At 52.0% G+C, this 12822-nt stretch overlaps 1 protein-coding gene across 1 annotated transcript; it reads right to left on the bottom strand.

Moving 5' to 3' along the window:
- Window positions 1-1960: 1960 nt before the first annotated feature.
- Window positions 1961-6872, bottom strand: CISH (cytokine inducible SH2 containing protein; the record flags this gene model as incomplete). Its single annotated transcript, XM_084248275.1, has 3 exons — window positions 1961-2493; window positions 2728-2948; window positions 6853-6872. 3 exons carry the CDS (start codon window positions 6870-6872, stop codon window positions 1961-1963), a joined length of 774 nt encoding a protein of 257 aa, XP_084104401.1.
- Between the last annotated feature and the right edge of the window lie 5950 nt (window positions 6873-12822).

Genomic DNA, 12822 nt, shown 5'->3' with positions numbered 1-12822 from the left:
CTGCTCTCAATCTGCCAGCATTTGCCTCTTCTCATTTGTCTAAGGACTTAGAAAAGAGGATGGTTAGAACCATTTCCAAAATAAAGGTCAGAGGCTATGAATGAGGTTCTGAGGAGCTTTTCTGTGTGGCATTCAGGCAAAGGTGCCAAAAACTTCAGGATACAGCGGCATTCCAGGAGCTGAAGTGTTCTAAAATCAGACCATGAGATAATGAAGAGTTTTCATTTCCATTTCATCAGGGAGTAGAGAGAGCTCTTGCACCCACTTCTGGTGTGCAAGGCCCTGAGTGGGAAGAGAGGTCCCCCCAACCCCAGCCAGACTCAGCCAGAACATTAACAGCTCCAACTTTAGGCCTACCTGCCAGTTTACTGGCCACTGTCCCCCACTCAACTGTTTTGCCCCTCTGCATAGAATGAGGCCTCCCGAAACCTCCCTGTGGTCAGGAATATGAGCTTCCCAATCACGCCCTGGGATCTTCACACTTCCTGTACCTTCTCCCTGAGAGACCCGTCCGGACTTCTCTGACTGTTGGCCTCCTTACCTCAAAAGATGCTGCCCCGGGAGTGGGCCACAGCATCCCTCCCCCAGAATTCTCCACTTTCAATCTTTAATTGGCATCCCCTGTTTACACAGCTCTCAGGTGAGGCGCCCCTTTGTCACTGCCCTGTACCTGGAAAGGGCCCAGGCGGTAACTCTGCAGGCAGTTCAGCTGAACTCTACCTTCCTGCCTGCCATCTCCCAGAGAAACTGAGAGGAGAAAGACTGCTTCCTGCCCCTCCAGCCTTCAGTCAGTACACCCACCTTCCCAAACACAGCCTGCTCAGCCACGTAAGGCCTCGGCTGACACAGACATAAGGTGGGGGATAACAATAATAACATCAAAGAGGACAAATGGTGGACAGAACTCAAAAGAGGCCCCACCGACAGCTCCATAAACAAAAGGTACAATTTTATTGTCATTAAGAAAAGTCAGTGGAAGAAAAAAGATGACCAAACTGTTTTTCTGCTATAATAGTTATTTTATAAAGTATTATCAGAACTGTATTTCTTTCCTTATCTCACATGCAGGTACCTTCCCGGCCAGGAAGTGGACCCAGGAGGGCTGGTCAGCAGCCCTAGAACTAGCACCCCCCTTCCTGCCATACACACACACACTCCCTCAGGACCTGAGCCACAGCGAGACCAGCTCTCTACAGACAGGGCTCTGCCCTGCAAAGGGGTAGGCAGCAGGCTCTGTTGGAGGCATATACTTTTGCTCCATATTCGTGTCCATTGGCCCATCCTCCTAAAACCGGGCTGGGGGCAGAAGAGGACAAATTCACAGGTGGTGGGTCAGCTCCAGGACATCCAGGTCTGCCTCGGATTCAGCTACACATCTCAGGATGGGCTCTCCAAAGGGAGGAACCAGAGAAGCTGAGGTCTCTGAACACTCAGCAGTCAGGGCAGGGAGGTGGGGTTGGCTGATCCCAAGACCAATGCCAACAAGAATAAATAAATAAATACTGTATTACTGTGCAGCTCCCCAGTCTGGCCTGCTCCCCTACCAGGGGACTGCCACCGTCAACCTCAGTTCTCTGGCTGCTATCCAGAGAGACCAGCTGGAAGGAGGGGACCTGCCCCACCCTGTGGACTGAAAAACCAGGCTGGGAAAGTCTGTACAGTTCAGGAGGCCAGGGCAGGCCCAGCCCACAGGGTGAGACAAGGTCCTGCCTATCTCCCTTTCTTCTGACACATGGCTTACCACGTGGAACTATAGGGGAACTGGGAGCACGACCTCCAAGTTATGAAATTTCGCACTACCCCTCGCCCCTAGCCTTGTTCCTCTGGCTCTTCCTGATCCAGCTGCCAGATGCATGCAGGCACCAGGATAATTGGAGAGATAGTGGGAGCCCACGTACAGCTGGGGCCCGTGTCCCCTCCATGGTGTGGCTGGGTGGGGCAAGGTGAATGCTCGGCTGGGTCAGAGCTGGAAAGGGTACTGTCGGAGGTAGTCAGCCATGCGCCGCGGCAGTGGCAGGCAGTCCACGTCGGTCACCAGACGGTTGATGACAAGGCGGCACAGGTGCTGCAGGCTTCGTGCACTGCTTCTGCGCACAAAGGGCTGCACCAGTTTTAGGTGCACAGCAGTGGCCATAGGGGCAGGCAGTGCTGGGTTACTGGGAGCATCTTCCTTAGGAGTAGGCAGGGCCGGGCTGGGGGCAGGGTCAGGGCTGTCGCTTCGGGTGTCAGCAGCACAGGAGGCTACATAGTGCTGTACAAGGCTGACCACATCTGGGAAGGCCAGGATGCGCGGCCTGGACAGGCAGTTGGAGTCCAGGCGGAAGCTGGAGTCGGCATACTCAATGCGCACGTTGGTGGGACCACGGGTGGTTTTGACTGACAGCGTGAACAGATAGCTGGGGTGAGTGCTGTCACGGACTAGGAATGTGCCTTCTGGCATCTTCTGCAGGTGTTGCCGGGCCTCGCTGGCCGTAATGGAACCCCAATACCAGCCTAGGCAAGTGGAGAGGAGGCCGAGAGACAGGTCACAATGGAAATTAACTGAGGGCACCAATTCAGGGCAGGGCAGAGCTCTGCCTTCTCTTTCACACTTCCCTTGGGGAGCCTGTACCTTCCCCATCTGATTCTCCTATGCAGGATCATGCCTCTCTAATCAGAATCTACAGGCAGGCTATGCTTCCCCATCAGACTTCCCAGGGCAAGGCCAACCTCCCTCCTCAGACTCACCAGATTCCCGAAGATAGGAAAAGGTCTTGGCTATGCACAGCAGATCCTCTTCGGGGTCCAGTTCCTTGGGCTCACTCTCTGGCCTGGCTGGAGTCTCCTCTGCTACTTCTTCCAGCAAGGCCCCAGCAGGTAAAGGCTGCATAGCTGGCTCAGGCAGTTCCAGGGACTGGGCCCACAGGGGCCGCTGCCCAATCTGCTCCACAGCCAGCAAAGGACAAGGTCTAGAGGGAAATGGATGGAAAGTGAGTAGAGGCCCTGTGTTCCCCCCATTTCCAGATTCCCTATACTCTAGACTGGCTAGTCTATCTCACTATGAACCTCAGTTTCCCCTCTGCTCTCCCACGGGCAATGACACTACTACCCCAGCATTCACTTGTCAACACAAAAGTCTCCTTGTTGGGTTAAGACGCAACCTATGAAGGGTCTCCCCGGTGGCGCAAGGGGTTAAGACACAAACTATGAAGCTATCCGCAGCCTCTGCAACACGAGTTCGATCCCCGGCCTGCCAGGGAGAAACCCACATGGCGCAGCAGACCTCTCCTGCCTCACCCGCTGCTCCCCTCAGCAGTGTATTTCAGTCAGTCTGCCTGTCCTGTTTCCCACTCTGTCTCTGGTGAATCTTCTCACCCCCCACGCCTCTGGCCTGTACCCCAGTTCTTGTATGCATAAATAAATAAAACTTAAAAAAAAAAAAAAGACGCAACCTATGAAGCTATCCGCAGCCACTGCAGCATGAGTTCAATTGCCGGCCAGCCAGGAAGCAATCCATATGGCGCAGCAGACCTTTCCTGACTTGCCCGCTGCTCCCCTCAGCAGTATACTTTGGTTGATCTGCCTGTTCTGTTCCCCATTCTGTCTCTGGTGAATCCTCTCACCCGGCCCCCCGCACCTCTGACCTGTACCCTAGTTTTTGTATGCATAAATAAATAAATCTTTAAAAAAAAAGGCCCCTTGTTTACTTCTCCCATATATGGGTCCTCTTTTGAAAAAGACTTTTTTTTTTTTCTTTCTTTTTTTTTTTTTTAAGAGGCATGTTATTTATTTATTTATTTGTTTGTTTGTTTTTTTTCTTTATACATGCACTGGGTACAGTCAGAATCACGGGAGGGTGAGAGAATTCACCAGAGCCAGAGCGGGGAGCAGAGCAGGCAGAAGGACCGAAGTACACTGCTGAGGGGAGCAGTGGGCAGCAGGAGAGGTCTGCATGCCATGTGGGACCCTCCTCCAGTGGCCGGGGAGCAGCCGGGGATCGAACCGGCGCCGCAGAGGCCGCGGGCAGCTTCGCAACCCAGTGCTCAAGCGCTGCGCCACCGGGGAGGCCCTGAAAAAGACTTTTTTAACCTCCTATATTTATTAATCAGCAATTAATCTCTTTCTCTATTTTATATCAATCAAAAACACAGATCATTCCCTATTGGCATTTCTAGTTCACGGTAGTCATTTGGTGTCCCACCACACTGATAGGACCCACTACAAAGAAGTCTTACATTGGTGCCCTCCTGGCTGAGGTGGGCTGATTAAATGGCACTGGTTCTGGTTGAGTCATGGGATGGGCCTGTGTGTGGTCCTCCAGAGAGGTGCCAAGATTATGGTAGGAGACTTGAGGTCATGTTGTCTCCTCGTGGATTGAAAAGTCTGTTGAAGAAACTTGGGTCCACACTGGCCAGGGCTTATAGACTAGAATAATCTTCCCAAACAGGTCAATCTCCCATCCTGTTCTCTGCCCCTCCTAGCTGAGGTGTGGACAGTGGCATCTAAAGGCACTGAAAAGTTCCATCTCCCATAAATACGAGCGCCCACAAAAGAGCAGGGTCCTCATCCAGCATTCCAGATCCCATGCTAGCAAGCCAGCCCTACTATGCCCTATGATATTATACAAATCTCGCTCTTCACTAGGCCTCAGTCTCCCTGCCTTCAATGGAGTGGTCCTGCCAGCTCAGATACTGAGAGGTTCAGCCATATTCTTAGCTGGCTAGCGTTAGTTGCTAAACCAGCCCCAATCTCAGCTGTAGTTTTCCTCTAGGGGAAGCCCACCCAGCATAGTAATCTTGGGAGGGGGGGCAGTGTATGATCCTAGTTCCCAAGCAAGAGACCACAGAGGTAAGTGTTCTCTCAGTCCTCACAAAACACATTTTCAGGCCTCAGTTCTAATTCCAGTCCCTGTTGGGCCTCAGGAAGCCAAGATGAAGCCATGGGCCTTGCCCACAAAGAATACTTATAACCCAAAGCCCTAAAAGCAAAGGGTATCATGGGGGAGTCAGCAACTGCCTGGTCATGCACAGAAGCTGTCAGGTCAAAGGAAGGAATAGGGGGAAGGCATTCCAGGTAGAGATGACAACATAGGCAAAGAGTGCTGGGTATTGCTTATGAGGCAGAGAAGTGGGTAAGAGCCAGGTCTGACAGTATAGGTTATAGGTGACCTTTAGAAGATTTTGACAAATCAGGGCCCACTCAGGAGAAGAGGCCATAAGACCAGAGTCTACTCATTATTTTCTCACACCCACTTTTGCTCAAGTACTTTGGGAGCTCTGGAATCTCACTCAAGAGTTAAAGGCCAAGTTCCAAGAAACTGGCTAGTGAACTTCCTGTAGGGGTCCAGAGTTCAATTCAGGCCCAGGAAACTTCCAGCAGCAAGGTGGATGGCTAGCTTAGGCTAGACCAAAGCTTCTGAGGGTGGCCATGTTCAAACAACTTAGCAGGACACATGTGGGCTATATGGGTCCCCACAAACTCCAGATGAGAGACTGTATATATGGAGAGGGGTGTGCCCACGGCTATGTCATCACCATGGAGGGGGTGGTGGCTGGTGTTTCAGGTGTGGGTAGCCCTGTACATGTGTGTGCCTGCTGTGGAACCCAGTGTGTCAGTTCCACCTGGGACACATGCCAGTTGGGGAAAATTCAGCCCTGGGCTGGGGTGGGGGGGTGTCTCCTCAGCAAAGCTCATAGCCTAAACCTACAATTGAGAATCCCTGCTCTCTACCCCAGGAGGGCACCAACTGGCCTGTGGCTCTGTATGTATGAAAGTCTTAAAAATCTTGCTCCTCAACACCCAACACTAGCCCCGAGGTTCCAAGGGGGCCTTCAAAGGGAAAGAGAATATGGGATTCCAGAATCCCACATCCTAATCTTTCGTCCTCTGTGTCCCAGCCCTTCCAGGAACTCAATTTGGGGGCGCTGGCAGTGGAGGGGGTGTTCAGGAGTCCCAAAATTCAGAGGCTAGAGACAATTAGAGCTACACAGGAGTACAATCATTCTAGCACTTCTAAGTCTCTTTCTTGCTCAGAGCAAGGGACACTTTGAGGCTTGCCCCACCTTCCATCCTTCCTCACTAGGTACCTTGCCAGTTTTGATAAGCCAGTCTCTGGGACGCCCAGCTCTGCCTGGGTGTGGAGAACCCATTTCAGCTCCTTTTTCTCTCCCTAGAGTTTTCTGAGCTCCTATCAGATCTGTCTGGAAAGCACTAGACTTGTTTGAGGCTATCAGTCAAAGGAATGTGCCAAGAATGCTCAGCTGAGGGCAAGACTCTGTCTTATTAGCCCCCACCCACCATGGCTAGTGTTTGGGAAACTTGGAAAAGAGACGTAGGAGCCACGATCCTCCTTCCATTGCAACCCAGGCTGTGCTGAGAGGAGGGGTAGAGATTGTGGAGATGCTCCAGGCAGGGCCAGATCAAACCCAGGCTCTCGCAAGAGCTGCCTGTCTGGGACGAGGCAGAGAACTCAGACTGTCTTCCCAAGACGCCCATTGCTGGTAGCTGGTGTGGATGACAGGGCAGACGGGGGCAGGGGCTAGTCCAAGGTCATCAGCAGATCCTGTTGCCGACAGCCTAGGTTAGAGCACTATGGGCCAGAAGGGGGTCTGGGGAGGTGAGCCATGATTTGGAGGGGCCCACTCCCCAAGACATGCTACTGCGGGTGTCCGTCTGCCCCAGTCAGAACCAAGGCGTAGTCTAACCAGTGTTCCTTGTGCTGCCAGCCTACTCCCAGCTTCCCTACCCAAGGTCCTTCCGCGCTCGGTCACCTCCGGTCCGTTAAGCCCTCTCAGTAACCGGCAGCGGGCACCAGGCGGCTACTCTTCCGCGCGCGGGCGCAGAGGCTGGGTGGGGACCGAGAGTCGCGCTTACCCCTGAACGCAAAGGACCATGTCCCGGCAGCGGCAGCGGCAGCTCCGGAGTTGGGCTCGAGGGGCCGGCGGAGGCTGCGGGGGGCAGTGGGCGCGGGTCGCGCTGAGGGCAGACTCCCGGGGCGCACGGTCCGCGGGCCGGGACTGAGAAGCCGCGGCGCGGGCGCTCTGGGAGGGCGCAGGGGGCGGGCCGGTAGGGCGGGGCAAGCGTCCTAATCTTTTGTCCTCTGTGTCCCAGCCCTTCCAGGAAGCAGCGTCTTCCTAGAACCGCAGGCTGCGCGGCCGGGCCCGGGAGGGGCGCGGGCGGGGGCGACCACTCCAAAGTCTGGGGCTGTGGGCCACTTAAGGAAACGCCTTTGATAGATTTCCAAGAACTTTCCAGGAAAATAGGGCGGGGCCCAGAGCGCCGACCAATCGCAGCGAAGGAGGCGGAGCCGAGCGGCCAGTAAGGGCCAATGGCAGCACAAGGGCTCAAAGTGACGTGACCGGGAGGGGTGGTGCTTGTCCAAGAGGCCAGTAGGGAAAGACCGGGTTGGAGCCGACCGGGGAGGGGCTGGGGCTCTGCCGACCCGGGTTTGGACTTCCTTCCGGCACGCCTCTCCGTCGGGGGCCGGCGCCCAATTTCTCCTTAGAACCGGCGGCCGCGCGAGGGCTGGGACGCGCGTCTGTTCCTCTAGCCGGCCTTTGCCCCGCGAGGTCTGTCTGGTGTGCCAGCGACCCCGTGTGGGCCGCACCTGCTCCCTCCGGACTCTTGTGAGACTGGAGGTGGCATGGGTTGGGGTTTGGAGAGATTTGTTAGGGGAGGGAAGGGGAGAAGAGGGAGGCCCCAGATTCCAACAAGTCCCTGAGGGTTAAGCGCGCAGCCACCACATTCAAAAGGATCCAGGTGGGGACGTTTTCTCTGGCAGAGTGGGAGGTGAAAGCACATCTCAAGCTTTAGCACAAGTCGGCCATCCAGGGCCATTCCAAGCCGGCTGTCTCACCAATCAAGGAAGAGGTGATTACCAACTTGGTGAGGCAGAGAGGGATGATAGCCCCCAGCTAACCCCTCAAGAGTCCAGGGGCATCTCTGGGCTGGCGAGCGTCCCAAAATGCAGGAGAGAGACCTGGAGCTCCAAACACCCAGAGATAAACTGAAGGTAGGGTAATAAAAATAAGGGGGCAGAACAGTGTTATCTCTTTTTATCTACATGGAGCACTTACTACATATTGTCCCCATTATGCAGATGAGAAAACTGAGCCCCAGGGAACAAAATTCCTTGTTATGAAATAGCAGGGCCAGAATTTGATCCCAACGGAGTGAGAAGTTTATGCTTCAACCCTCTATCTTTTCACAGTTCACTGGGCACATCAGGGAGCATCTAGCCCTTGGGTTAGAATGAGGTGTATGTGTGTGAAGGGAAGGATTTGGAGGGGTGGCAGGGTTCACTCCCCCACTGCCCAGTGTTTAGCTCTAGGTTCCCAGAAAGGTGAGCTTCAGGTCCCTGAGCAGAGTTGACAGACACCTGGTAGTGTTCAGAGACCCGAATAATAATAATAATATCCAGCTTTGCCCAGGGCACACGGAGCTGAATTTGCCCTGCCCAGGAAGGGGTGGAAGATGGGACCCAAAAGCAAAGCCCTTAAAAAATTATTGGTTTAAGATGAGAAATGACTTCAGGGGACCCATTTATCTGTAAATTTCCTAAAGGGAAGTTGATCTTCAGTGTAGCCCTGACAGCCCCTCCTGAGTAAATCAGAAGTTGATTTCTTGAGGTGGAGGTGGTTGTGACCTCAGTACCCATTTTGATTACTAGGGTACTCGAAGAACTCAGCTTGTATGGGACGCTGTCCTTCTAACAAAAATTGTCCACTGCCCTATTACTATGAAGACAAAGGGGCTTTGAGCCGGGGTGTCCGTGGGTTCAAACCCCAAGCTCTCCAATCAAGAGAGATAAACTCATACCATTCGCAGCAACATGGATGGAGCTGGAGGGGATTATGCTCAGTGAAGTAAGTCAGAAAGAAAGAGAAAAATATCGGATGGTTTCATTTATAGGAGTAACATAAAGAAACCAAACAAGGCATCAGGAGAAAAAAACCAAATTAGCAGGCAAACTATAAATCACATTCAGCTGGGGGAGGGAGAGGGCTCAAAACAGGAGAGAGAAGAGCACAAGAGACTATGGTGATGGTTGACAGGTGTTCTGGTAGTGGTAATTTTATGGGGATTATACCTGAGAGGAGATTGAACAACGTTGTAAAAAGTATATTAAAAAAAAAAATTCTCAGGCCTCCCTGGTGGCACAAGGGGTTAAGACACAACCTATGAAGTTATTTGCAGCCACCTTAGCATGAGTTCGATCCCAGGCCAGGGAGCTACATGGCACAGTAGACCTCTCGACTTGCCCACTACTCCCCTCAGCAGTGTATTTCAGTCAATCTGCCTGTTCTGTTCCCCACTCCGTCTCTGGTGAATCCTCTCACTTCCTCCCCCGCCCCCACCTCTGGCCTGTCCCCAGTTCTTGTATGCATAAATAAATAAATCTTTAAAAAAAAAATGTTTGCCTGCAACTAGATGTTAAGCTCCCTGAGAGGAGAGTGTATGCATTATTCTTAAAAAAAAAAAAAAAAAAAAAAAAGAGGGCCTCCCCGGTGGCGCAGCGGTTGAGCGCTGGGTTGCGAAGCTGCCCGCTGCCTCTGCAGTGCTGGTTCGATCCCTGGCTGCTCCCCGGCCACTGGAGGAGGGTCCCACATGGCGCGCAGGCCTCTCCTGCCGCCCGCTGCTCCCCTCAGCAGTGTACCTCAGTCCTTCTGCCTGCTCTGCTCCCCGCTCTGGCTCTGGTGAATTCGCTCACCCTCCCGCGCTTCTGACTGTACCTAGTACTTGTATAAATAAATAAATAAATCTTTAAAAAAAAAAAAAGGGAAAAAATTCCCAAGCTCTCTACATCAAGACTCTACCCCTTCTCTCTAATGATGCTTACTATATGCCAGGAACTGTCAGCAATTTATAGTCTCATTTTGTTTCTTACTTCCACATATCTGTGCCTGAGGAAACTAAGGCACAGAGAGGTTACAATATACCCTAGATTTCACACTGGCAGGGAGTTAACTGGGCCTTGGAGCGTAGCTCTCTACCCCCTCCTCCACTTCCTTGCTAGGACCTCAGATGTGCCAACTCCTAAGCATCCTTCAGGATCCAGTTTCCTCACTGAAGATTCCCTGCTCTCAGGCCAGTCAATATCCAGGCATTGTGGGTGTCCCCTTGAAAGTTGCGTAGTTTTGTATGTAAAGTAAAGGGCCTCAAGGGTTTTACCTTCCAGCCACCCTTTGTGAATCTATGCATCTCACATGCATGCTGTCAACAGTGGTGTACTCCAGTTTTGCCCAGGTGCCTGCCAGCACCAGATGTTGTGGGTCCCTTAGATCATCTCATCATCACCTCTCCTGTCCTGACTGCTCCCCCACCCACCACTGCTCTGACTGCTGGCCCACACTGCCGCCCAGTGGCAATTCTTCTCATTTTTTTCGCTTGCCAGATCCTCATAGCCTCCCATCCAGGAATAACCCTTCCCCTAAGCCCCAAGGATTGGCTCACCCAGAACAATCACAAAATGGATCACAAGAATACAAATTAGGGCCCTCCTCAAAGTCTGACTCATTTGGTATCTATATTCTCACCATGTGCAGCCTCTCCTCTCTCTGAAGGACAATTCATGTGTGTATATGTGTGTGTGCATGTGTGTGTTAGGGTTGAGGGGATTCTGTACACACATATAAACACAGCCTCCAGATACTCATTGGACCCCTTCTAAAGGCCATGATCCCCATCCCCTTGGAAAAACAGCCATCATGGAGCAACATATGGAAAAGTCTGCCACCCTTGTTCTAGCTCAACCATCTGAAATACCGAATCTTCCCATCAATATGGAGGTGAATGCGGCAGATGGTTGCTGAAACATGAACACTGAGGGGAAACATGCACGCTCACTCTCCTGAGTTAAGGGAGCAGTTACAAAATATTTGATGTACCCATGTTGGGAATGTGTGTGCTTGTATAAGCATTGGTATTGGCATTATGGAGACTGTAAGGGAAGAAGCATCACCACTGCTTTTTACATTTTACATTTCTGTATGGTTTGAATTTATTATAACAAGCAATTTTACTTATACAATTAAATTTTTAGTAAAAAGAACAATTTTTAAAATACAATTAAAAATTTTTGGGAACAATTGTAATATAACTTGATTTTCAGAAAATATCTTCAGCTCTTGGCTGGGACGAGGAACCAGCCTTCACATGCAGTTGTAGTTGTCTAGCTTTCTATTTATGAGTGGGACCCTGCTTGTCCAGAATGAGCGCACAGCTTCAGGCTCACCTGGTTCAAACCAGTGACCTCTGGAGGGAGACTTCTTTTCCAGCCTCCAAGCAGCAGAAACCTCCAGATTTTCCTCCAAGGCTCTGAGATCTTGGATCAGGTTCTCAGTGGGGCTCAGGGTAAAAGGTCCTGGGTCCATGTGATCATCACCTCAAATGTGAGTATTTATATGTGCATATGTGAATGTGTGTGAGTATATTCAAATGTGTGGATATGGGTGGGGGCAGGGAGGCACATGATAGGAGAGCCTAGTTTGAGTGCGAGAGCTGGATCCTGAAGTTGTTCTTCAGTGGTTGGGGTCAGGCCATGATAGCTGCTGACATTGGGTAGGTTGCTTGACCTCTCAGGTTTTCTCTTATCTTGTGTGTCTGTGTATAGGAACACAGGATGGTTATGGCGCTCCTTCCTCCAGTCCAGTCAGGCCATGGAATGCCCAGGTAGAGCACCCCACCCAGCATCTAGCCCAAAATAAGGGTGTACAACAAACTGAGGTTATCATCAGGGTCTCCTACTTCACTGAAGCCTTCTAGCTTGAAGGCTCTCTCAAGGAGATAGGGCAGAGGCCCCCTCACCCTCCATCCAGCTCAATGACTGCTCTCAGAAGGTGTTCACTGTCTAGGAGCTACTGCTCTGAAGAGCCTGGACTGCAGCCCACGTGTCTATGTTAGTGTGTGTGTTGGGGCAGGGGTGGGGTTGGGGGGTACCTTTGCAGGGCCCCTATCAGGAAGCTAGCAGAAGAAAGGCTCTCAGGCACTTAGAGGTGGGACCAAGGCCACAAGTGCCTGCAGTCCTGCCAGTGACCTGTAGATGCCAGCAGAGGCCAGCACAGGAATGCAGCCCTAAGTGGCAGCTTTCCAGCTCCAGTGAGCCACCTGTTTTTGTCCTTCAGCCTTGAGCTGGGGATTGGAAGGGAGGGGTTGCAGGAGTAGTGTGGGTTTGTCCTCGGACATAGCTGCACCCCCTGGGGTTCTAGATAAGTTGTTTCCTCAAAGGGGACCTCAGTTTCCTCATCTATTAAATCAGAGTTGTTAACAGCTGTGATGAGAAAACCAGCCCAGAATACATAAGCTAATCTAAGATGGCCTCAGAGACCTAATGTGGAAGGGAAAAACCACAAAGCTAGTAGAGAATGTCTGTCACGGGGGTATGGGGGGGGGGGAGACTTAAAACATGACACCAAAAGTAAAACGAAAATTTGATGGATCTGACCAAATGGGAACTTAGGATATCTGGTGAAAGGTGCAGTATCCCAAGAAGAAATGTAAATTAAGGGTATGACCAGTGGATGCACAGAAGCCTGGAGCCTCCAGGGACTAGAGATGTGAATGACAAAGAGATGCCACTTCACTCCTCATTTTTGCAAAAATTGAGACTTAGGTACGCTGGCGGTGGGCACCGCTAAGGAAGCTGGAAGCCTCACAAGCCACTCTGGAGGGCCCAGAAAACACTCGAACTCCAGTGGCTGCCTGAGGCTCCAAGGAAACAAGACTTCCTGCGCTCTGATTTCCTAGCTCACTGGGAGACTCGGGTGATCTCACAGCCCACACGGGTCGGGCTTGCTCTGGCGCGAAAGCGTCTCCTCGCCGGGTCCCGCGAGCCTAAGAGGTTCC

Source organism: Talpa europaea (genome assembly GCF_964194135.1).
Source record: "Talpa europaea genome assembly, chromosome: 11".
NCBI lineage: Eukaryota > Metazoa > Chordata > Mammalia > Eulipotyphla > Talpidae > Talpa > Talpa europaea.
The sequence above is the reverse complement of the archived record's forward strand: the minus strand, read 5'-3'. Positions and strand labels throughout refer to the sequence as shown.